Below are 24668 nucleotides of genomic sequence, written 5' to 3'. Positions count from 1 at the left end.
TTAAAACTGTGATCAATTGCAATTAATTTTTTTAATAGCGATTAATTTTTCTGAGTTAATTGCATGAGTTAACTGCGATTAATCGACAGCCCTAATCAGTACCCATTCAGTTTCCACCCATGCGAGTATACTGGGGTTAGCATGCTTCGCCCACTTTGACATCTGACACAATAAGAGCATAATAGTAATTTTATAGGTCTGGAAGCCCATCCCTACCCAGACTAAAAGTAGCTGGAGTTTTTTAAATGGTTGTCACAGGCATTGACCTGGACCCGACAGAAAAGCTCTCATAATGTTGTTAAATTGTCTAGAATAAGATGGAAGGATATTTACAGGTAGGCTATTTAGAATACAGACGAGCCTTGGCAGAGAATATTCATTTTTATTGTATTAACCCTTCCCCACAGGCTCAGGGAGAGAGGATGCCACCTATTTGTATCACTAGTTATATGAAAGAAAATAGTTCATTAATGTTTCTTGGTACTTGTATATCCAGGTACCTGATTGCATCAGTTTGCCTATGGAAATTCCATTCAGAAAAAGCCCTCCATGATAACCAGGAGATTTCCAATAGTTTCAGTTTTTCCCAATTTAGTTAGTACTAGATACTGCTCTGAATTTTTAAATTAGTAATAGGAGAGCTGGAATAGTGGTTTCTGGTTTGAATATATACCAAAGAACATCATCTGCATAGAACATCAATTTATATTCCATGGAATCAGTTATATGCCTTGGGTATCTAGGTGAGCCCATATAGCTACTGCCAGCGGCTCAAGAGCTAAATCAAAAAGCAATGGAAGTAACAGGCACCCTTGCCTAGTATCCTGGAGGAGGCTAAGATCTATGATTTTACAGACTTCCCAAATCCAAACTACCGGTCTCATTTTACTCCCAGCTAAATCTGTGTAGTGTTGTACCATTTTCTTTTCCACATTTGCCCTGTGGTCTGTCACATTGCTCTCATTGCTGAGTGCTGCATTCATTCCATTATCCAGTCATTCTTTATGTAAGTAAATTCTTCCTGAATTACTCATATGTCATATGTTTTTTCTGTTCTGACCTCTTGGTTTTCAAATTAGTAACTATCTCTAATTTTGGCATCAGCTCATACTTCCCTTTTAGCATTTTTTTTCTTCTACTTACTGTCGCATCCCCTCTTGGCGTGAATTTTCATCTAGCTGCATGGAGCTAGAACTCCCATTAACAGATAATGCCCTGCACGATCAGATGTGAATATATACTGTACCTTGCCCTTCAGATAAACTGCTGCTGTGTTCTACAGGAAAAGCCAAAAACACTACACTGAAGTAGGAGTGGTAGTGCAATGTTTGATTACTGTAGAATTGTGCAGTGGGAGTCTTATGCCCCTCCTCTAGTTTTGCTCCACTTAGAGGATGACAGTCTACTACTGCTTTCAGTTACTCTGTTAGCTCAGTGCAGTGGATCTAAAGGTTCCAACCCTGCTGATGACCTTTGTAGGTGTCAGCATGATGCCACATGATGGAATTTCTGTTTCTTCTTCGAGAACATGTTTCCCTAGCCTTATGCTCTGGAATGGCTGAAACTTTCAAAAAATTCAGCCTGAGGCAGGCAGACACCATGGAAAATTTCAGCACAAATTATTAAAATTTGACAATGTTGGTTATAAGCAGCTGAAAACCGGGGTCTGATCATGGAAAGTGTCAGATATCTGTAACTGTAGATATCATTCCTTGTGTCACCTATAATAAATTGGGGGAGTCTTCTGTTTTGAAACTAGATTTGATCGTAGCAGCTTTATCTTTCTTTGTGGAAAACGTGCATCTTCAAAACGTGTGAATTAAAGGAACAAAGACCTCTAAAAGTTTTGTACAGCACTAGAACTGTCAATATATTAGCAGATAACTATGCAATGTATGGCAGACCTTTCTTGCAATACTTACACAAACGTCTCCAATCGGGCTAGGTCCCGGACAATTGGAAAAAGGCAAATATAGTGCCAATCTTTAAAAAAGGGAAGAAGGAGAACCCAGGGAACTACAGAATCACCTCAGTCCCTAGAAAAATCATGGAGCAGGTCTTCAAGGAAACCATTTTGAAGCAGTTGGAGAAGAGGAAGGTGATCAGGAACAATCAACATGGATTCACCACGGGCAAGTCATGCCTGACCAACCTGATTGCCTTCTACGATGAGATAACTGGCTCTGTAGATATGGGGAAAGGAGGGGATGTGGTATATCTGGACTTTAGCAAAGCTTTTGATATGGTCTCCCACAGTATACTTGACAGCAAGTTAAAAAAGTATGGATTGGATGAATGGACTGTAAGGTGGATAGAAAGCTGGCTAGATTGTCAGGCTCAACTGGTAGTGATCAATGGCTTGATGTCTTGTTGGCAGCCGGTATCAAGCGGAGTGCCCCAGGTGTTGGTCTTGGGGCTGGTTTTGTTCAACATCTTTATTAATGAGATGGATCGCTGCGAACTTGCTGAGGGTGCAGAGGGCAATGAAAATTATTAGGGGGCTGGGGCACATGACTTCCGAGGAGAGGCTGAGGGAATTGGGCTTGTTTAGTCTGCAGAAGAGAGGAGTGAGGGGGGATTTGATAGCAGCCTTCAACTACCTGAAGGGGGATTCCAGGGAGGATGGAGCTCGGCTGTTCTCAGTGGTGGCAGATGATCGAACAAGGAGCAATGGTCTCAAGTTGCAGTGGGGGGTCTAGGTTGGATATTTAGGAAACACTATTTCACTATGAGGGTGGTGAAGCACTGGAATGGGTTACCTAAGGAGGTGGTGGACTCTCCATCCATAGAGGTTTTTAAGGCTGGGCTTGACAGAGCCCTGGCTGGGATGATTTAGTTGGGATTGGTCCTGCTTTGAGCAGGGGGTTGGACTAGGTGACCTCCTGAGGTCTCTTCCAATCCAGTCTTCTATGATTCTGCTTCTATAATTTTAATGTACTGTTTTCAATTCCTACAAATCTTTTACTGGCCTATATTAAACTGTGGTATCTGACAAGCTGTGATGCCTAAAGAACCATTGCCAGGTTGAGTGAAGTCACATTATGAAAATCTCATTGTTTCACTTTTCCTGGGTTTTTATTTCCCATCCTTGCTGATTAATAAAAACTCTGTGGAGAAGCTTCTAATTAAATAAAAAGAATGTATAATGGATGTTCACACTTGGGTGCATGCTTTCTGCAAATGATGGAATTAGAGCATTGCAAGTTCAGTTCTTCAACATCCTCAGCATTGGGTAATACAGGACTAAGTCTTACTGAAGTATTTCAGTGAACAGATATAATATTAATTGATAGTGCAAACATTAATGAAATAAAACAAACTTACTACCCAGAAGCCTTACAAAAACACAAGCAATATCCTTTCAGCGTCAGGTCTTTGTTTCCATCTTTCGCTAAGAGAGAGGATGCCCATGAGACGGGTTAAGATTTGCAGTGCCATATTTTGGGCTTCTTTGCCTTCTTCAATGTGGCCTTAAGGCATTGATGTATCACAGCAGATACAACCTTTAGTTGTAAAGTGCTGGAGGCACTTGTTCCTGAACAATCTTTCTTCTTCGAGATGTGTGTCCCTGTGGGTGCTCCACTTTACGTGTTTGTGCGCCCATGTGCTCGTAGTCGGAGACTTTTGGTAGCAGTTCCCAGATGGGTCGCACATGCGTGGTCCCTGCCTCGCAGTCAGTTAACCGATGCTGTGCGACCAACCCCCACTCAGTTCCTTCTCTGCCGCCCTTGGCTAGGAGTCAGAGCAAGCAGCTAACTTTTGTAGTTAATTAGTTACAGTCAGTTACTTAGTTTCCTTGTTAGCAGCTACTTAGCTTGTTTCCCTTTTCTTTTCTCCTTGGTTTAAAAAAAACAACAACCACCTCACGGCCAGGAACTTCAGAAAAACAACATTTTGAGAGCGAAAGCCCCCCTTCCCAACGGGAATGCCTGATTTCCTGGGCTTTCAGCGCCTTGCCTCCAGGCTCACAGTGCCTGTCCCTGACAGCCAAGTTCGGTGTGTTTGCTGCCTGGCCAAAGCAGGCATGCCACAAAGTTTTGCATTGCCTCAGGCTCATGGCCAGAATGGCACAGAGTGGAGAGATCTCTTGGACCTGTGGCAGAGCAGGAGGCTCAGGACCCCTCCTCTCCCCCCTCACTTCGCCAACCGTGGCTTCGGACAGGGGTCCTTTCTCCAACCCCACATCGGAGTGCCCCGCCGGGTGTCACTCGAGGAAGCACCTGGATCCCCACCACAGGATTTAAAAAAAAACAAAAAAACAAAAAAACCCCCCACAGCTGTCCCACGGATAATAATAACACCGGCTGTGCTGTCAGCACTGGGAGCTCGGGTGGCTAGAGCTCCGGCACTGCTGCAGACAGAGACTGCAGGGGATGGCTCCGGCACAGGCACTGAGGGGAGGTCAGAGCCCAGTGCCTCCATGCAACAATCTACAGCCGCTTTGTGGGCAGGCATCCAATACCGGCACCGGCTGTGCTGTCAGCACCGGGAGCCGAAGTAGTGGAAAATCCTGGCACTGCTAGAGCCAGAGACTCTGCAAGAGCCGGCTCTGACACAGGCACTAAGGGGAAACCAAAACCCTGTGTCTCTGCACCGCGCTGTACAAACGGTGGCGTGGCGCCCAATACTCACAGAGGCGCAGCCAGCAGTGCCGCCTTCTCTTCCGCAGTCCTGACACTGACAAGGAGGCAGCCGCAAGGACCAGTCAAACCAGCACAGCAGCAGTTCCTCAGACAGAGGGTTCTGGTATTCAGCTCTGCCCCGATCCCCCTATCCACGGTACCAATACGAGAATGATACCCTCGGCACCAAGTCTTCCTGCATCCCCAACATCACTCACTGTCTCGCTCCTTATTTGAAGGAGGAAGACGAGGAAGAACAGAAGCTATTCCCCCACCGGCTCCTATCCATCAGGAGTCAGTCAACCCAGGAATCTCTCCTGGGGCATATTATGCTGTCCCCAGGTACTTACAGTGGTATGGGGACCCCCTATGCCGCTCCCATCCCAATGGGTATACTGGACTCCATGGGTCATGTGCCCCACACGAGGGGGGACTTCTTGCCACAGCCAGACCCAGCACACAGTAATTCCCCACAGATTCTGTACCTGCACCCTCAGTGGTACCAGGGAAAGTGGAGGAAGAACCCCCACTCCTGCAGGGGACATCACCTACCCACTTGCCATCATTGTCTACAGAGGACACCTTTATGCCTCCTCCCCCTAATATAGGGGATGATTTCAAACTGTTCCATGGCTTATTTGAGAGAGTGGCCCTCTCTGGACATCTCCCTTGAGGAGGTCCCTGTGATACAGCATGGGCTAGTGGACTTCTGCATACATCCACTTCATTTAAAAAAAGAAATTGCCCTTCACATGAATGAGGCACTGATGGACCTGTAACGGTCATTCTGTGGACCCCTGTGGCTGCCTCTCCAGCCGGCGGGAGGTCTGACAGGAGGTGTGTACCAACCAAGGGCACAGACTTCGCATCCAGCGCCTTATTTCTTAGTGATAGATGCAGTCCAGCGACGTGGCATGCAACAACAGCCCAGAAACACAGCTCAGGATAAAGACTGGAAAAGACTTGATCAGTTTTGGCAATAAGTTACTTACTCCTTGGCTACATCTCACCTCTTCATAGCCAACCATGTGACAATACTAACGAAATACAACTATACAGACTACACAAAAATGTCCGAATTGATTAATTTTATTGACAAGGACAAGGGATAACAATTTGCAGCACTTGATTCTGAGGACAGGGCTGCAACATCTGTGTCGACAGTGGTTGTAATGAGAAGGGCCTCATGGCTCTGTCTTTCTGGCTTCCCCGAAGAGGTGCAATCCACGGTGGAAGACTTGCCAGCCCAATTTATTCGCCAAAAAGACAGACGACTCACTCCACTCATGGACTCACGAGTGACTCTCCAATCCTTGGGAACCTATCACCCCAAACCCAAGAGGAAACAGAGGAATTAGTTTACATCCCAATGATACCGCTGACCAATGTATTCACAACAACAGCGGTGATTTGACTCACAAGGTCGCAGACACAGGCCCTGAGGGGACAACAATCTATTTCTCAAGTTGCTGCATCCCAACCATCAACCTCCGATAATTCAACAAGTTTGTCAGAAACACAACGATTCAAGATGGTCACACTACACACTATAAGCATCTGCCTGCTAAAAGCGTCAACCCAGCAAACAGTATTGCAAGCCATCAAACAGGTGGTAACCCTCTTCACGAATCTGGGCTTCCTAATAAATACCAACCAGCCTCTCTAACAACAGTGCAAGAGCTAGACTTCATTGGGGCCAACCACAACTGTATTGAGACCATAGCCTCACTACCGAGATAACGTTCTCTCACTGGCACTGGCCTCATACCTACTGCGTGAAATAGCCCACAGGTATCTGCCAGGACTTGCCCCCAACTCCTTGACCACATGGCAGCCACAACATTTGCTGTCAGACACACCAGATTAAACATCCATTGCTTACAAGGAAGGCTACGTATCCGCTTGTTCCACACAGGCACAGCATAAACAAGCACCCCATGATATCGGGCAAAATAAAGGACCCCCTTCTCTGGTGGGCAAAACCGACCAACGTGTGCACGGGGTCATGCTTCATTCAGACAATAAATGCGTCACTCCTGGGATGCGGCGCACACTTGCACCCACATTCTATATAGGGCTGCTGGTCCTCTGCAGAATCCCTTTGACACATAAACCTATTGGAGCTTCAAGCTGTCTGCAGTGCTTGCTCCCAATTCCTGCCACTCATCAAGGACAAGCCTATCTGAAGCCTTAGCTTGTATGTATTATATATACAGACAAGGGGGAGCACACTCACAATACCTCTATATGCAAGCCATAAAACCATGACATTGGTGCAACAGACACAAATCCACACCAGCACAGCAGATACCTGAGCAGACAGATTTCTCAGGACCACAAAGGGAGCTCGACAACTCAGTACTCCTACATGTATTTCAATACTGGGAGGTTCCCCACAGTAGACCTTTTTACAACTGCACAAAATACCAAACACCCTTGTTTTCATTCTGGTGCAGGTCTTGGTGTGCAGTTGTTAGGCGATGCATTGCTCCTTGAGTGGAACATTCCCCTTCTCTATACCTTTCCTTCTATTCCTCTCTTGAACCTAGTGATCCACAAGATCAGGCTGTTGGGCCACAGTAATTCTACTAGCATGGACTTGCCAAACCATGGTATCTTTACCCCGTCAGCATGACCGTGCATCCATGAATCACACTTCCACTTCTGTATCACCCGCTGACCCAGGACTCAGGCCGTGTCCTGCATCAGAACATGGCTGCTCCATGGCTCATGGACCCAGAGCTTATCTGTTCAGAGGAGGTACAAAATATACTGTTACACAGTTGAACAGTTATGAACTGTCACCCATACACCCTGAAGGGGAGACGAGTTAAGGCCTGGTGCCAACTAAAACAGATGACTTCCATCCCAGGGACATTACCCTCTATACCTATTAGAACCTATTAGAACTCAGATGGTCAGACCTATCCATGAGCTCAATAAAAGTCCATCTACCTAACATCACAACATTCCACACCAAGGTAGATTGCCATCCCATCTTTACCCATCTACTGACCCAATGTTTCCTCAGAGGACTCAATAATGCGTACCCTGAACTATGTGAGCCTACTTCACAATGGGACCTGAACCTTGTCCTTCGGATCATCACCTCTTCCCCATTTGAACCCATGATGACATAATCACTGCTACACCGTTCTATGAAAGTAGCATTTATTGTAGCAATGACATCTGTCAGACGTGTGGGAGAACTCTGGGCTTTCATGGCGGAACCCCCATACATAGTTGTCTTTGAGGATAAAGTCTCCCTCAGACCACACCACTAAACCCTGCACAGATAGAACACATTACACACTTCATAATCTTGATGTTCGGAGGGCATTGGCTTCTTACATAGACAGGACTAAACCATCCCATAAATCACCCAAACTGTTTCTATCCATCACTGAATGTTCCAAAAGGAGCTCCATCTCTAAACAAAGAATTTCCAAGTAGATCCATAATCACATAAAACTCTATCATCAGTGTGACTGCCAATCCCCCATGGGTTTTTGCTCACATCCCACTAGAGCCTTTAAAACAGCCTCCACGACTTCCCTGCACAATGTACCTATCATGGACATTTATAGAGTTGCTACTTGGGCCTCAGCCCATACCTTTAGACAGCACTATGCATTAGAGCAACAAGCAACATCTGATACCTCCTTTGGATGCTCTGTACTATCGAGGTCACAACCTCAACTCTGAAGCCCCTCCTTCCATCGGAGGGCACTGCTCTGAAGTCACCGAAAGTGGAGCACCCACAGGGACAACACTCGAAGAAGGAGAAGGTTACTCACCTTGTGCAGTAACTGAGGTTCTTCGAGATGTGTGTCCCTGTGGGTGCTCCACTACCCTCCCTCCTCCCCTCTACTTCGGAGTTTCCTTATTAGTCTCTGCCGTAGAGAAGGAACTGAGTGGGGGTTGGTTGCACGATGTCGGTAACTGCCTGCAGCAGCGCGAGGCAGGGACCATGCATGTGTGACCCAACTGGGCACTGCTATCAAAAGTCTTAGACTATGAGCGCAGGGGTGCATGAACACCTAAAGTGGAGCACCCACAGGAACACACATCTCGAAGAACCTCGGTTACTGCACAAGGTGAGTAACCTTCTCTTTCCTTCCATTTTCCATTTTCTATAAATGCTAGGTTGCTAGGTAGATCCCAACAGTTCTAGAGTCATGTACTGGAGTTACGGGAAGGAAAATATTTACCTGTAAATGTATTGCTGAATCACTTTAGCCTGGAACTTCCATACTGCCATACTGCCCAGCCCTCAGATGCCACTTTTTTTTTAGGAAGTCTGTTACTACAAGTTGTACTCTCAGAAAATGCAATTGTCATTTAATTTCAGAGTTTATTCCTACTAACAAATGTTTTTTTGTCTGTCTGGCTTTCCAGTTGTGGGACAGAGCGTAGTGAGTACAGGTGTGTCTTAAATTAGAGATTTAAAACTGCATTTTTTTCTACGCACTTTTGTTTTGCATACATGTAACCTTTTCCAAATTGGAAATGGCAACTGGGCCTTTATTACCAATTTCATTGACTGTATAATATATGCTAAGCTATGGTAAGCCAAATTGTATGAAATATGCACTCATAGCTGTAGAAATTGATATTTTACTTTTTGATCAGGAGCCTTACAGCAATAAAGCTTAGAAATTTCATTTTGTGGGAGATGACTGCTTTTATTTTACTCCTGAGGGCTGATGAATTACATATTGAATGGTTAAAAACATTTTGATATCAAACAAGATGTTCAAAGCATTCTAGAGAAATGATTCTCAAGGTTAGGATTTAATTAAACTGTTTAAAATCCACAGTTGATGGCACCTTTTTAGCAGCCCACACAGACAGGCATAGGATTGAAAGGGCATATAAACAGAGCTGTAGTCTAGCAGAGGTCATTCTAGGTTAGGGTTGAGACATGTTGGTTGTGGAAGTTTAGATTACAGCTGTAAGTTCTGTATCTGTTTTGAAGGTATAGTGACTTCAGTTGTGAAGACTGTTTATTAGTCTGGGGCCGCTCATAGCACTAAATTGAGTGGTTTGGGGAGTGGGTATGTGGGAAGAAAGAGTCCCACTGTTGTGACCACTAGTGTAACTACTGCAATAAACCTTGCAGCAGCACCAGACTTGATGTAGACAAGACACAATTAAAGGAGGGACTCAATTGCATCTTGGATGTTAGAAAGGTGTCTGAATTTACCTGAACAGAGCTAGACAAACAAGACTGTGGTCTTCGTGAAGCATTATCTCAGATGCAGAGCGAGCAAGGTATGTACATTTGATTGCAAACTGTATCAGAGCAAGCAATAAAAATGAGACATAGGCTCCCAAATCAGCTAAGCATTGCAATGCTAAGTGCAGCAATACCTAAATACTTTTTAAAAATCTGGGCTTATGTAAACAGTATTGGTACAAAGAAAAGGAGTACTTGTGGCACCTTAGAGACTAACAAGTTTATTTGAGCATAAGCTTTCGTGAGCTACCGCTGCTGTAGCTCACGAAAGCTTATACTCAAATAAATGTTAGTCTCTAAGGTGCCACAAGTACTCCTTTTCTTTTTGCGAATACAGACTAACAGCTGCTACTCTGAAACCTGTCAGTATTGGTACAGTATCTTGAAACAGCTTTCTAGTCTTCTGTGCGCTTTTAGCTTTTAATAGCCAACTAAAATAAGAGATCTTTTTACAAGCATGTGGTATTCCCCACCTTTTAAAGTACTCCTCCCTTGAGACTATTGCATTTACTCCTGCTGTGTTGACTGTATTGATGGAGAGGGATGCTAAAGCTTTATGCTGTCCTCTTACTTTGAGCTGTAACACTCTCATAGTTTTCCCTAACCTCAGATTGTTTACTCACCTTTTTCCACCTTGTCTCCTCAAAGCAAGAGATATGCTGCATCAACTTTTGCTTTTGAAGATTCATTGAGTGATTTGATTTAACCACTAGGACGATTAATAGATATTAACAGTGAAGTCTGAGACAATTGTTTTCCTTAAGAGAAAGTGTTCTGCTTAGATTTTTTTTTGGCAGAAATACGAATGAGAATGATCAGACTTTTATTTTCCTCCTGTAGAAGTGAGTAGACTTGTTCTTCAGCTAATATCTGGCACTTACTGAGTGTTCAGACTATTGGACAATAAAGCAAGTCACGACCAGGCATTATTGGAGAGGGGAAAATTACCTTTATTTTGGGGTGCCATTTCAGGCTAATTAATGTAAATTCGCCCACTTATGCTGCTGCTTTGTGGTTTATTTTAATACTTCAGGCATAATTCAGAGAGAGACAGAAGCAAGATTTGTTTTTCCCCCCGAACCATTATTTTATGTCAGCTTTAGAGAGAGATGGGTGGTATAAATGATTCAGTCCTTAGCTAATTATAAAACCATAGACTGTTTCTTTGTACTAATAGTTTAAAGTGAGTGAAATACCAAATGAAAATGTTACCGTTTTAATTTCTTATTTGACTACAAAGGAATTAATGACACCAGTAAATAAAATGAGACGCTAAATGTAAATCATAGCAGCTTCTGCTTTGCTGCATGTGTCTTTCTTTCTAGCGTTGAGCCTATGTTTTTTGACTTTTAAAAGCACGTACATCTAAGAACACTTGTACATAAGCATGTAAAATATTGGTGTGTTGATAGCTATCCATTCGTATACTTCCCTTGAATTATCTTGAGTGGTTTACAAAACAGTAGTCAGTCGGGCTTTTGGTAGAAGTCCTTCGGACTAACTCTCCTGTTCAGATTCCTCTTCTGGTCCTAGTACAGAATTCGTGTCATGGTGCCTTAAGCACAGAAACTGTTCTGAATTTGTATTTTTTTTTTAATTAATCCTTCTGAAGTCACACAGCATGTTGGCCCATCAGGGATCACTTGTGTGCATCCAAGACTCGCAGTGTTTTGAGTGTTTAGACACTAAAGCTGTTGGTGTCTTTTGTTAAAAATGCTCAGGCTGCATTGTGGTAGGGAGATATGATGGCCAAGGAGGGTTCGGGAAGGTAAAACTAAAACTACCTCCTCTTATCAGAGATCAGAAGAACTGCCTCCTGGGTTTGGGAAGTAGCAGGAGCAAGAAGAAGAGAGTCAAATCACCTGACCTGAGAGAGAGAGCATAACCCTAATCTACAAATCAAGATAATTGGCTGTTATCCTACCTAGCGAAAACTTCTGACGTGAATCCTGCCTCTAGCTTCTCTTTACTATAAATAGAGTGGATTTTTTTTCCTTTAGGAGCAACTGATAGTACTTGAAGTTCCACCTTCCCGAAGAATTATCCTTCTAAGGGAACACCAGACATCTGGCTCTGTAATTGCACACCTGGTCATAGCTTTGCTAGTTACAAAATGTTATGCATGTACGCAAAGTCATAAATCATAGGGTTAGAAGGGACTGCAAGGATCATCTGATCTAACCCTCTGCCAAGATTCAAGATTTGTTGTATCTAAACCATCCAAGAGAGATGGCTATCCAGCCTCCTTTTGAAAACCTCCAGTGAAAAAGCTTCCACAACCTCCCGATGTAGTCGTCTTAACAAATTCACACAGTTTTTGGCAGGTTCTTTGATCACTGTGGTAATTAGGTAGTTCAAATAGTTACTGGAGTGGAAAAGGACCTGGAAACTTTGTGCAATATTTCACCAAAAAATCTCTTCCTATGATTTAACTTTCCATAGTAGGACCGTGGAATTAGTTTTTCCATTGTTTGCTTTTATAATCCTGTCATTTGAGTCTCTCAACCCGCATTAGATACTGACTCCAAAACATCTCTGTTAAGAAGGTAAGTACTCACTAGTCTTTATAAGTAATACGAGGTGTAAAGTTTTTCTTTCCAAAAATCACATGGAGTCTTAAATGACCACAGGACTGAGAGCCAACTACTAGATATACTCTCCTGCCTGGAAAACACCACAGACTGCTATTTTCTTCCAGCTCTGGCATGGAAACAAGGAAAATATGGCCCAGAAAACGTGAGCATAATAACTGATGCATGGAAACCATGGATACCATGGAATTTTGGCACAAAATACAAACCAAATGGAATGCCTGGATGCCATGGAAATTGGTCACTCTGAAGACACAGTGTAGGAATTCTGTTTTGTTTTTTTGTTTTTTTTTATGCTTCTGGATGTTACCTTTAAACACTTACCTAATAACAGTTGTCTCTTAGTCACCAAAGTGACATTGGCTAAAGATAAAGCACAGCTGAGTAGAACACGGTGAGACCAAGACAGTGAAGGAGAAGAGCAAGGTAAACAGGAGGGGTAGGGGTAGGGAAAAGAGAAGCTCATGATAGGAATGCCCATCTGTAGAAAAGAGGAACTGCTGCTCTTTTTTGTCTTTATTTTTTTTAAAATGAAAATGCTGGGGAGGAAGTGGGTATTAAAGGAATGAGCGAACGTACACTCAAATGTCTTGTATGGAAATCTAAATGTTCTCCATAAACACTTCCTCTCTTTTTGTTCATGAGCTCTTTGTCTTAAATTGACTATTGAAATACATGTGGTAAGAACTCTAACTGGCCATTAGCTGTTCTCCCCATCAGCATTTTATTTTGTTCCTTATTTAGCAAAGCTAGATGGTGATGCCCTTTCACCAGAAATATCCCAAATTTGTCAGTGCCTAGTCTGATTAGTGTAGGAAGGTGCATCAGGCAGCTGGGCAATGGTGCCTTTTGAGTTTAAAATTGCTTGATTCATTGAAATTAATGTGTTTATCTTCTATGTAATCATGGAATACTAGAATGAATACTCCATGGTTTACAAAAAACAAGGGTGCTAATGTAGATGAGCCATGTATTAATGTTAGAACTCAACATTCTCTGTGCCAGGAAAAGGGGATTCCATTTGAAATATTTTTGGATAAAGTTGATGGATGCACATGTGGGCTATCTGACCTATCCTGCATTTCAGCACTGTGTAGAAGTATATCTTAAACAAAAACACGCATGGTGTTTTGGGGATAAGCTCTATGTTTTTAGAGAATCAAAAACTAGTTGTGTGCTAGCCTGAGGGGTTGCCTCTAGAGATGAGCAATAGTGGTGTATATCTGAGTGTTCCTTCAAATTAGTACCGCTTGTGTTTTCTTAGCTACAGATGCGAATATGTTGATTTGTGGAATAGTTCCAAACTTGAGGAATTTGAGCATTCCAGAAATTCAAATGCTAACACTGACTTGACAAGGAAGCATAAGAGCTGCCATATTGACAGACATGGTCCATCTTGCCCAATATCCTGTCTCCAGTGGAGGCCTGTACCAGACTTCAGGGGGAAGGTATAGAATAGGGCTATTATGGAATGATCCACCCATGACTTCCACTCCTGACTTCCTGTAGTCAGAGGTTTAGGTTCACCCTGAGCATGGGGTTGCAGCCTGACTGTCTTGGCTAATAGTCATTGATGGACCAAATTATCCTCCATAAACTTATCCAGTTCTTTTTTGGAACCCACTTATACTTTTGGCGATCACAATATCAGGTGCCAATGAGTTCCACAGGTTAGTTGTGTGAAAAAGTACTTCCTCTTGTGTGTATTAAACTTGCTGCCTGTTCATTTCATCGTGTGACCCCTGTTTTTTGTATTGTATGAGAGGGTAAATGACACTTCTCTATTAATTTTTTCCCACACCATTCATAATTTTATAGATCTTTCATATCCCCCGTTAGTCGTCTCATTTCTAAGTTGTACAGTCCTACTCTTTTTTTAGTCTCTCCCCTCATATGGAAGCTGTTCCATACCGTTGGATCATCTTTGTTGCCCTTTTCTGAATTTTTATCCAGTTCCATTATATCCTTTTTGAGATGGGGCAATCAGAACTGGACATAGTATTCAAGGTGTGACCGTACCATGGTTTTATGGATTATTATATTTGGCCTTATTTTCTATCCCTTCCCAATAGTTCCTGTTAGCCTTTTTGACCACTGCTGCACATGGAGCAGAAGTTTTCAGAGAACTATCCACAGTGACTCCAAGATCTTTCTTGAGTGGTAACAGCTAATTTAGACCCTTTCATTTTGTATGTATAGCTGGGATGATTTTTTCCAATATGCCTTACTTTTGCACTTATCAGTGTTGGATTTCATATGCTGTTTTGTTGCCTATTCAGCCAGTTTAATGAGATCCCTCTGTTACTCCTCACAGTCTGCTTTTGAATGGTTTTACACATTTAGAATCATGTTGTATTTGTTCGGATAATGGTATTTTGTATCGATGAGCAGGAAGGAACAAGAGAACCTCACGATGGGGAGTTCCTGAGAACTGGTATTGTGTAGTACTCGTGACCTTCCTGATTAGTTTATCTTGAAACTAATGAGAATTTCCACTGGATGTCACTGTTACTCTCCACAGATACAGTTAAAATAACATTTTACCTGTAGTGAAAATGATTCTGAAAGAGGAGATTTAAATATCTTCTTTGTTTGACTTGCATAATGGGGTCCCAAATAAGACAACCTACCCATGCCAATTTCTTTCCATTAGTTCCTGTTTAATTCCAACTAAGCCCTCAAACATAGTCTAATATTTTTAATATCAGACTATCCATAGTTTAAAGACTGTCAACTGTTTTCTTTCTAAATTAACATTATTTTTAAAAAATCCAGTTTTTTATAAAGTACCCTTTAAGTAGTGTCTGCTGACTTCTTAATTCCCTGTTTTGTTTTATATTGAGAGGGGTTTTAGCTCCCCCTTTTAGCTTTTGAGGGTCTGTCAAGGAAGGGAGAAACTTAATAGTCAAGGAGAAATAATGAAACTGACTAGAGGCAGGGTGTTGTCAAATGGATAAAATAGACTGCAAAAAAAACCAAAACAAAAAAAAAAGACCCCAACCCAGAAACCTTTTTGCTCCTACTTTCAGTTATATTAATCTTGGGTGTTAATTGTAACAATAGTCGGTATAAAGGTTTCAGATAGAAATGTGATTAAGCTGATTGTGCCCCTTTTTAATATTAGCTTTTCAGAAGCTAGCTGTAATTTTATATAATTGCTTATCAATTTGTATTTTCCACTGGCTTATATGTTCCAAAATTGACTCGTCCAAGACCCAGCAGTATGGTAGCTGAGTAGAATGCTCTCTAGTTAGAACAGTTTTCATAAGTTTCAATGTGAAGACTTTTGGAATGAAGGCTAATTATTTCCCCTGTCTCCATGGCCCCCCAAGTAGTTGGAGTGTGCTATTTAAGTGGGTGCTAAGAGCTGTATTGTATTTGAAAACTGCTTATCCATTCTTCTTTTAATGTTCAGTTGCTTCTTGCTATACTTCCAATGCCTGATAAGCAGATGTTGTAATAAGGTATTTATTGGCACATATGTTTACTCAGTTGTGCTGAATAAACTGTTCACTTGAACTATGACTAAAATAGATTAAACCTCCACATCAGTGTCATTGTCTTCAGTGTCCTTCCCCAGAATTCATCTGGCATGTTACCTTACAGTTTAGTAGTGAAGGAGTACAGGTGTCTTTTTGTGTAATGACACTTGATAGTGCTGAAACAGTTGTGAAGCTGGTACCTATTTCATGCTTTTGATAGCATGTATTATTTTTGCAGCATTTTTTCTTTTTCATCTGCTTGAAGAATGGGCTCTTGAACCTACTTCCAGTCCCATTGTAGTCACCAGCTTACCACATGCCCTGTACATCTATTAAATATAAGATAGCTGCTGCTTGTTTTCAAAGCACAGCAAAAGGGGGAAAAAAAGCCCTATGACAAAATGGAAAACAATGTCTATATTTGTTTTCTCCTTATTTTTCTTCAGTTGGGTACAAAATTCTAGTAGGCCACTTCTAGTATCCCAGACACAAGTTGGTGGTGGTGGTGGTTACGGAAAAGTTTGCAAGCACTTGGGCTTTTCATTAAAAACAAAAGGAGGACCAGAGAGCACCTGCAGGCTCTCCTGAGACCCCGCAATGATATTTATCACTGTAATCAGGGGGACATAGTAACAAATTAATAATGGCAGGTTATTTCCCAATAATGCAGCAGCAGCCTGTGTTGTTGTTGTACTTGCACTGAACCAAAAGGGCGGATAGTTGCTTCTGGAAGAACTGCCACTCAACCTGGCACACAGTTATGTAGCACAGGCTCTTTCCCATCTATTTGTTTTTAAAACAATAATAATGTGTCTACCTTTTTCCCCCTAAGTGGGGCACAAAAGAAATCCCAAAGGCCCAATTCAGATTCAGTATATTTTAAAATCTGTTAATTACTCTACGCAGCCTTTGCCCTGCAAAGTACTGGTTCTGTTTCTTATACAGGCAAAACTCTCATTGACTTCTGTTTTAGTATGTTTTGGGAAATAGTGTCATTTACAGGCATCTGAGCCTCATCTGCCCCTTTTTAATCAAATTCATATTTTTAGAGTCTAATAGCTCTGCCAGAATCTGAACACAATGGAAATCTGGATGAAAATGCTTTGACTTACCCCAGAAAAGGAAAAGTGATGATTTTTGTCGGGAAGGGAAGATCTCATAGAATAATGATAGTGCCAGCTAAATGTTGAGGCAGTAGGCTCTTAAACCTTTATTTTTTGACTGTCTCTAAATGCGATGTACCAAAAAAAAAAAACTTTTATAAGTATTTTTTCAGGATTATTATAAGTTGAACCATTTTTTTAAAAAAAGAAAAGCTGTCAGGTTCTTGCTTTGTTTAAAGGTAAAAGGATAACAGTTTATCAGTACAATTATTTTTCTGCTTCAGTGAGTCAGCTTCTTCTAATGGGTTCTGACATGGAAGTCTGTAAACATTTTAAGTGAGGATTTGTATAATGTTAGTGTGCTTGTAGCTCAGATACACAGGAATGGGTATGGAGTAACTATAGATCAGTCAATCAAAATATAAAATTAGTTTGGTTAATAACAGAAGAATATTCTTGGTGGGTTTTTTTTTTTTTTTTTTTGCTGATCACCTACTGGGCACATCAAATTTTTCTTTTAGGTAAACTCAGACAAATTGCAGTTCTATCAGGTTTCCTTTGGAGTTAATTAGCTTGTGCTAGAGCAAACATATATTAGTAAACTGTCACTGTTTGCAGTGCAATCCTTGGTGGTTAAACATTCTTGGAGCAGATCTAATATACAAACTGTGGAAATTCTTTGTAGGGCAGTGGTTTCCCTTCTTCCCAACAACTTCTTTGCTTAAAATAAAGCATGTGTACAAATGAGGTTCTGACTTCCTTATTTGCGATTTGCCTGGATGGGCTGCTGATCCATGGACTTCAATGGGGTTCTTCACAAACACTGAATTACACCAGTGGGGTCTTCCAGTGCAGGATCAGGGCCTTATTTTGTATAGAGGAACAGCTGGAAGGAATGTAGGGCACCAAGCAATGCAATTAATACTTAAAACAAATGTTTCACAATTATGCTATTCTAACTTCAAAAGCTAAGGGAATTAATGTGGATTTTTAGGGTGCAGGGCTGTTGATTTTAAAATATATTTTATTTATTTATATTTATTTATTTATTTATTTATTTCCGATGGGGTAAGAACTTGTCCTAGTCTTAAAATTACAGCATTGTTGTATAATGTGTTCAAGTGACTTACATCAAGTAGGGCTGAGACAGAATAAACAGCATTACTCAGAGAAACAGATTATTAATTCTGTGCTCAGGAATGAAGAAGGCAAGAAATCATTAGCCACGTTCTACCTAGAGATGTGCCTGAGCAGCATGACTTGGATCTGGATTTCCAGCAATTTGAAGTCTGAGTGCTTGGTTCTCTGGCTTGGACATTTTGCAGTCATTTACACTAGTCCCAAGCAAGTGAAAGATGTCAACATTCTTATTTGGTTATCAATGATCATGCAAGGTGATGGAGGATCAGCGTCTGGGGATGTCTGGATCTGGAGTTTAGGTTCAAATCCATGTAAATTTTTGATAGTTTATGTAAAGTAGTAAGTATTGGAACATTCAGCATCACTTATTCCAGCAGTTAGCTTTTACATTACAAAAAACATTTCAGTTTATTCAGTTGACACCAGTTCATTTGTATCCAGAAAGTAGATAAAGTTGTGGGGCTTGTCTCACATAAAAGATCACCTTTTAAGGAGGATGGGCGTAGGAGGGAGGGGGAGTTTTAGCAAAAATGTTTGAGTTAGGAGTTTATGTAGTGAAATGATCAAGCTTGCATAACAAAAACAGCTGAGATTGAAACTTCAAAGTTGACTTGTTTTGTGAGAAGAGACAGAGTTCAAGATCTAAACAAAATTAAAATGACTGAACCAAACTATGCATGTTTAACTTACATGTGTATTGGAACATTTTTGCTTAATTTTACATGCTTAACTGTAGAAGTCAAGTTTAGTGTAGCCAATAGATCTGAGAAGAGAGCTTATTGTTCCCTGTAATATTGAAAAAACCTCTCTGCTTTTTACAGTGTTGGACTAAAATTGTAGGGGATGTTCATCACCATGGTGACTTTGTATATTATTTATAATCGTGTGTGTGTGCAAAAGTATACAAATTGTCTCCCTGGTGTCTCTCTCTTCAGGTACACTTCGTATTTCTGTAGCACCTTCCATCCTAGTAGCCCACAGGTCTTCACAATCTTTAGTAATTTGAATCATGCATTACTTCCATGAGGTGTAGATATTATCTCCATATTCCAGAGGTTACTTTCCCCAAGTCACACAAATACATGGCAGCTTTCCTAATTTCTAGCTGTGCGCTGTTGCCTCAACACCATCGATCCCTTTTCATAGCATAGATTCAGTTCTCCAGGACAGATCATACTTTACTGTAACCTATCCCTGAGGCAGAAATACTTCTTCTGTTGTTTGCATTGTACTAACAAATAGTCGTCTCTCTGTTTTCCTAGCAATCAGAAATGGATTGCGGTGATCCTCCTAAGAAAAACAAAACACAAGAATCTGCCAGGAACCAGCACCAGCAAGAGGAGGAGACAAGTCTTGCAGATACCCTAGAGCATATTGTGGGACAGTTAGATGTTCTTACTCAGGTATGAAGTGCTTTATGCGCTCGTGATAATAGGTCATCTTCTGTCCTCAAGTGAAATATGGACTTTTTGAAATAGATCCTTAAAGTAAAATTGTGAATAGTCTCAAAACTCGTCTGTTTTTCAGAAGCTTATTGGTAAATCTCTGTAAAAATGGAGAATGTCAAATTTCTGGATTATCTAAAAAGTTGTCACAATATCAAAAACAACATTTTAAGTAGAAATATTGGAAGGACATAAAGAAGTTTACAGTCCACAAAACCTGTAATTTAAATATAATCCCATCTCCATCTACTAACTAGTATCATGCTTCATGGTAAAACACAAACTGCTACTGAATTCAACATCTATGGCATATGCATTGTGCAACGTTCTACTGGCTTCAGTGAGAGCAGAGTTAGGCCAGTGCTGATGGCTTTTCAAAATCCCACCTTATATTTTATCCCATTTTGTGGAGCTAATCTTAACTTTTTCAGGGAGTACTTTGAAGCTCCTTAGAGAATAATGTAGGGGTGTGTGACCGGAGTCCCATGGGGAGCCAGCTGAGGTCACTCAATTCAGGTGATCTGCAAAGGATGGGGCAGACAACCCCAAAGCTGGTGGATATTTCAATACTTAGGTTTACCAAGCCAGCACTAAACCGCTTTTGTTATACCTTACTGGTTACTTAGAAGTCCAAAACACAATTCCTTTAAAGTAACCCAGCCTCAGGCCTCCACCTAGTTACCCAAGTCAGATATGATGAAGATTAATGAAAATCTTATTTCATCACATAAAATAGTTCTACCAATCCCAAAGGATTACACACATTACCTTCCATATTAATGAATATTCCAGATCTTACCCCAATACACGCTTACAGCCAATTATTAACTAAAATTTTTTAAAAAGAAAAGAGAGAGTATGGTTAACAGATCAATATACATACAGGCATGAGTTAAATTCTTGAGGTTCAGATTTATAGCAGAGATGGTGAGCTTTGTAGTTGCAAAGAGTTTTTAGAATTTAGTCCATAGGTTATAGTCCAATGTCCAATATCATATCCAGGGAGTACCAGCTTAACTGGGATCTCATCTTGCGACTTAAACTTCCCCTGATAAAGCTTAAGCAGATCTGAGATGACAGGATCAGGACCCAAGCCGTTTTTATATAGTTCAGGCTTTCTTTGACAGCTCGGAGTCCCTTGGCGAACAATAGACTCTCATTTCCTAAGCATCGCCTTTAATTATTCACACAAATTAACGTAAGGTAATTGCATGTTTTCCCTCCATCTGCAGATGATTCGCTATATATTTCAAAGAGAGATTAATACAGCAACAGCCTGTGTTTACAGTTCATTTATGTCTCTTTGATCTCTGAATTAACAGAATACAGCATAGACAGGGACTGTTCGATTACATTGTTGACCACTACCAGTATATTTGTAAATGCACAAAAACCCAAATGTTATCTCCCCATATGTCTTTAAGGGTTGAATTTGAGTCATTCATCCTGCAGGACGCTTCACCCTTTCTGGTCATGTGTCACAGGGTAGCAGAAAATTCTAAATTAAGATCTAGATTATTCTCTTAAAATGTATGTCAACAGTAACCTTCACAACCATTAATTCTTGGTCCTTTATATAAGCACTTTATGCTTTCAAAGCACTGGAAAATTTAAATTTGCAGTGGTTACAAATAATACTCTAAAATTAAGACCAGTTTCTGTGAATTCACAATCATGTGGGGTTCCAAACACTAAAATAAATATCTTTTTGTCCTTTAAACTTTCCTTCTCCACGATTGTGAAAGCCTGCATGGATCCTGGGAGGGATGGTCTAGTAGCATACTATTTTCTGGAAATTAAGGAAATCTATGTGTTCAATTCATATTTTTAAAAAAACCTGGTCAGTAGATTTTACACATAGCATTCTTCAGTTTGGGGAGTGCATCACTATCTTGCACAAAAGAATTAACTTCAGTTCTAGATCCTCAGCCTATAAAATCAGCATAGCTTCATTGTCCCCTCCCCTGCTCAAATCCCACTCTTTCCCTAACTCCTTCCACATACTTCAAGTTCCCACATGTTCCCCAACAGCTTCTGTCCTGTTTCTCTCCACCATGCTTCTCCCTTGCACATATCTGGGTCCCACTGCAGCCCTGTCTTGTGGTATTTTTTTATTTTTGTTTTTTTAAGCATTAATTTTGTTTTAACCACTTTACCTCACTCACATCCACAACACACGACTCCTGCCTCCACTAATTCTGCACACTTCTTACCACGCTATTCTTACTTACAGTATCACTTAAATAACACTACTCTAAACATTACAATACCAGCTTCCTAAAATGATAAACTACTTTCAAACTATTTCCACTTAAAGAATCCCCGCCGTTAAAACGCAACACATCCAAATCCAACACAGCATAACAAAACATAACCAGCAACTAAAAACCAACCCCACCTCCAACAAAACACCAGTTCATCACTCCAGTTAGAAAATTGTAATTTCTTAATGGTAACCGTGTCGAATGGAAAGATTAAATATTGTATGTGGAGGTGCAGGGAGAAGGCATGTATTGCAGGGTGGTGGATGTTGATGACATAATGCGAAGAGGATCAATTCATGGTTGTGATTTGGAAAGGCTGAGTGAGAAGATTTAATGAGCATCTTCGTAGCTATCTTAAAGGTTATATTTGTGATATGGTGGTTCAAGTGCACATACCTGTTCTTTAATTAAGGTATTATTTGTCTGAGGGGGATATAAAAATAAGAGTATATATGCATTTATATAAATATAACAGGTTTGTCTCCCTTGTTTCTCATATTAAAAAGAAATCTTGCCATTTTCATAGAATGCAGAAGAATTTGAATGCATCATATCAAAATGCTAATTCTCATTCCAGCTCAGTCTTCTGCTCCTGCGGAACATGAACACGATTGAAAAGTGTGGAGGTTGGGGTGGATTGTCAAAATAGTCCTCGTTTTATCTAAATGTGTTGAATATTGCAACATGTACATCTTTAGTGGAAATAGGAAGATGAAAACCAAAACACATTTTCTTTCAAAAGAACCATAATGCTATTCAATAGAAATACCAGAAAACTATTGGAGGGGGGGAGTGCTTTTCGAACCTACTGCTGATCTGTTTCAAACCATTCTGGTTAGCATATCCAACGTTGTACACATGAATAAAATGGAAGCTACTGGTTTATACGATATTCGTGTGCTTCACCAGTAGTAGGATTGGAATGCATTCTTTATCTTTCATTATGTAATTCTGATATACAATTCTAATTTTTGAGTAATGGGCTCCATTTCTACTGTATAGGTGTTTTATCAGAGGAAAAATACTGTAGTAAACACGATATGTGGGGTTTAAAATAGATATATGTAATGCAAACATACCTTTTAAAAAGAGGTTCAGTAACTTCAGAAATTCCAAATGTTTTTTTAGACCTAGCAGAGAGAGAGGAGTGGAGGAGGAATAAATTAGAACATAGGAAGTCTGAAAAGATGGTAAAAATAGCTGCATTTAGGGAAAAGTTTTCCAAGCTGTACCTACACCAGAATAACACTAAAATAATTTAATTTTAGTGTTTTAATCTTCACTTGACACTGGCTGTATCCTTAGGTGCACCCAGTATAGTTATGTGAGAGTACATATGTGCACTTAATGATATTAAACAATTCCATAACTCTGCTAGCACTATGATGGTATTGTACCCCTTAGAGTGTGAGACTTTGGGTGAATGAGACAAGAAAACACACATCTAAGACTTCAGAGTGCTGCAGGCAGGAACAGTAGAAATAATTACTCTTATTAGCGAGAGGAGAGGCATGTGTGGAGAGGCTAGTGATCAATGGCTCGATGTCTAGTTGGCAGCCGGTATCAAGTGGAGTGCCCCAGGGGTCAGTCCTGGGGCCGGTTTTGTTCCACATCATTATTAATGATCTGGATGATGGGATTAATTGCACCCTCAGCAAGTTCGCAGATGACACTAAACTGGGGGGGAGAGGTAAATACACTGGAGGGTCGAGATAGGGTCCAGCGTGACCTAGACAAATTGGAGGATTGGGACAAAAGAAATCTGATGAGGTTCAACAAGGACAAGTGCAGAGTCCTGCACTTAGGACGGAAGAATCCCATGCACCGCTACAGGCTGGGGACCGACTGGCTAAGCAGCAGTTTTGCAGAAAAGGACATGGTGATTACAGTGGAGAAGAAGCTGGATTTGAGTCAGCAGTGTGCCCTTGTTGCCAAGAAGGCCAATGGCACATTGAGCTGTATTAGTAGGAGCATTGCCAGCAGATCGAGGAAAGTGATTATTCCCCTCTATTTGGCACTGGTGAGGCCACACCTGGAGTATTACATCTAGTTTTGGTCCCCCCACTACAGAAGGGTTGTGGACAAATTAGAGAGAGTCCAATGGAGGGCAACGAAAATGATTAGGGGGCTGGGGCACATGACTTACAAGGAGAGGCTGAAGGAACTGGGGTTTAGTCTGCAGACAAGAAGAGTGAGGGGGGATTTGATAGCAGCCTTCAACTACCTGAAAGGGGGTTCCAAAGAGGATGGAGCCACGCTGATCTCGGTGGTGGCAGATGACAGAAAAAGGAGTAATGGTCTCAAGTTGCAGTGGGGGAGGTCTATGTTGGATATTAGAAAACACTGTTTCACTAGGAGGGGTGGTGAAGCACTGGAATGGGTTACCTAAGGAGGTGGTGGACTCTCCATACATAGAGGTTTTTAAGGTCAGGCTTGACAAAGCCCTGGCTGGGATGATTTAGTTGGGATTGGTCCTGCTTTGAGCAGGGGATTGAACTAGATGACCTCCTGAGGTCTCTTCCAACCCTATGATTCTGTGATTCTAATAAGAGGCCAAAGGAGGTCAGAAAGGACTGAATTTGTGCTTCTGTGGAGTCAGGCGCTCCAAAGGATTGTGGAGTCTTATCATTGCAACTCTGGAGGACATAACTAGCCATTTTGTTAGAGTTTGGTTAAATTTACCATTCCATGAGGCCTAGGCCCTAGATCATCAGTAGCTCTCTGTATCTATGCAAGGGAGTAAAGGGGTGTAAAGTGCCTCTTCCTGTCTTGTGCAGGCTAC

General features: G+C 41.3%; 1 protein-coding gene across 4 annotated transcripts in view; it reads left to right on the top strand.

The window, feature by feature from the left end:
* Positions 1 to 24668, top strand: part of POC1A (POC1 centriolar protein A) — a 111426-nt gene that overhangs the window by 68834 nt on the left and 17924 nt on the right. For all 4 annotated transcript variants that reach the window (XM_048858088.2, XM_048858093.2, XM_048858091.2 and 1 more), the window contains one exon: positions 19440 to 19580. In XM_048858088.2, coding sequence (XP_048714045.1) covers positions 19440 to 19580 — 141 coding nt within the window. The remainder of the gene's footprint in view (positions 1 to 19439; positions 19581 to 24668) is intronic.

Source organism: Caretta caretta, chromosome 7, assembly GCF_965140235.1.
Source record: "Caretta caretta isolate rCarCar2 chromosome 7, rCarCar1.hap1, whole genome shotgun sequence".
In the NCBI taxonomy this organism is placed as follows: domain Eukaryota; kingdom Metazoa; phylum Chordata; order Testudines; family Cheloniidae; genus Caretta; species Caretta caretta.
The sequence above is the reverse complement of the archived record's forward strand: the minus strand, read 5'-3'. Positions and strand labels throughout refer to the sequence as shown.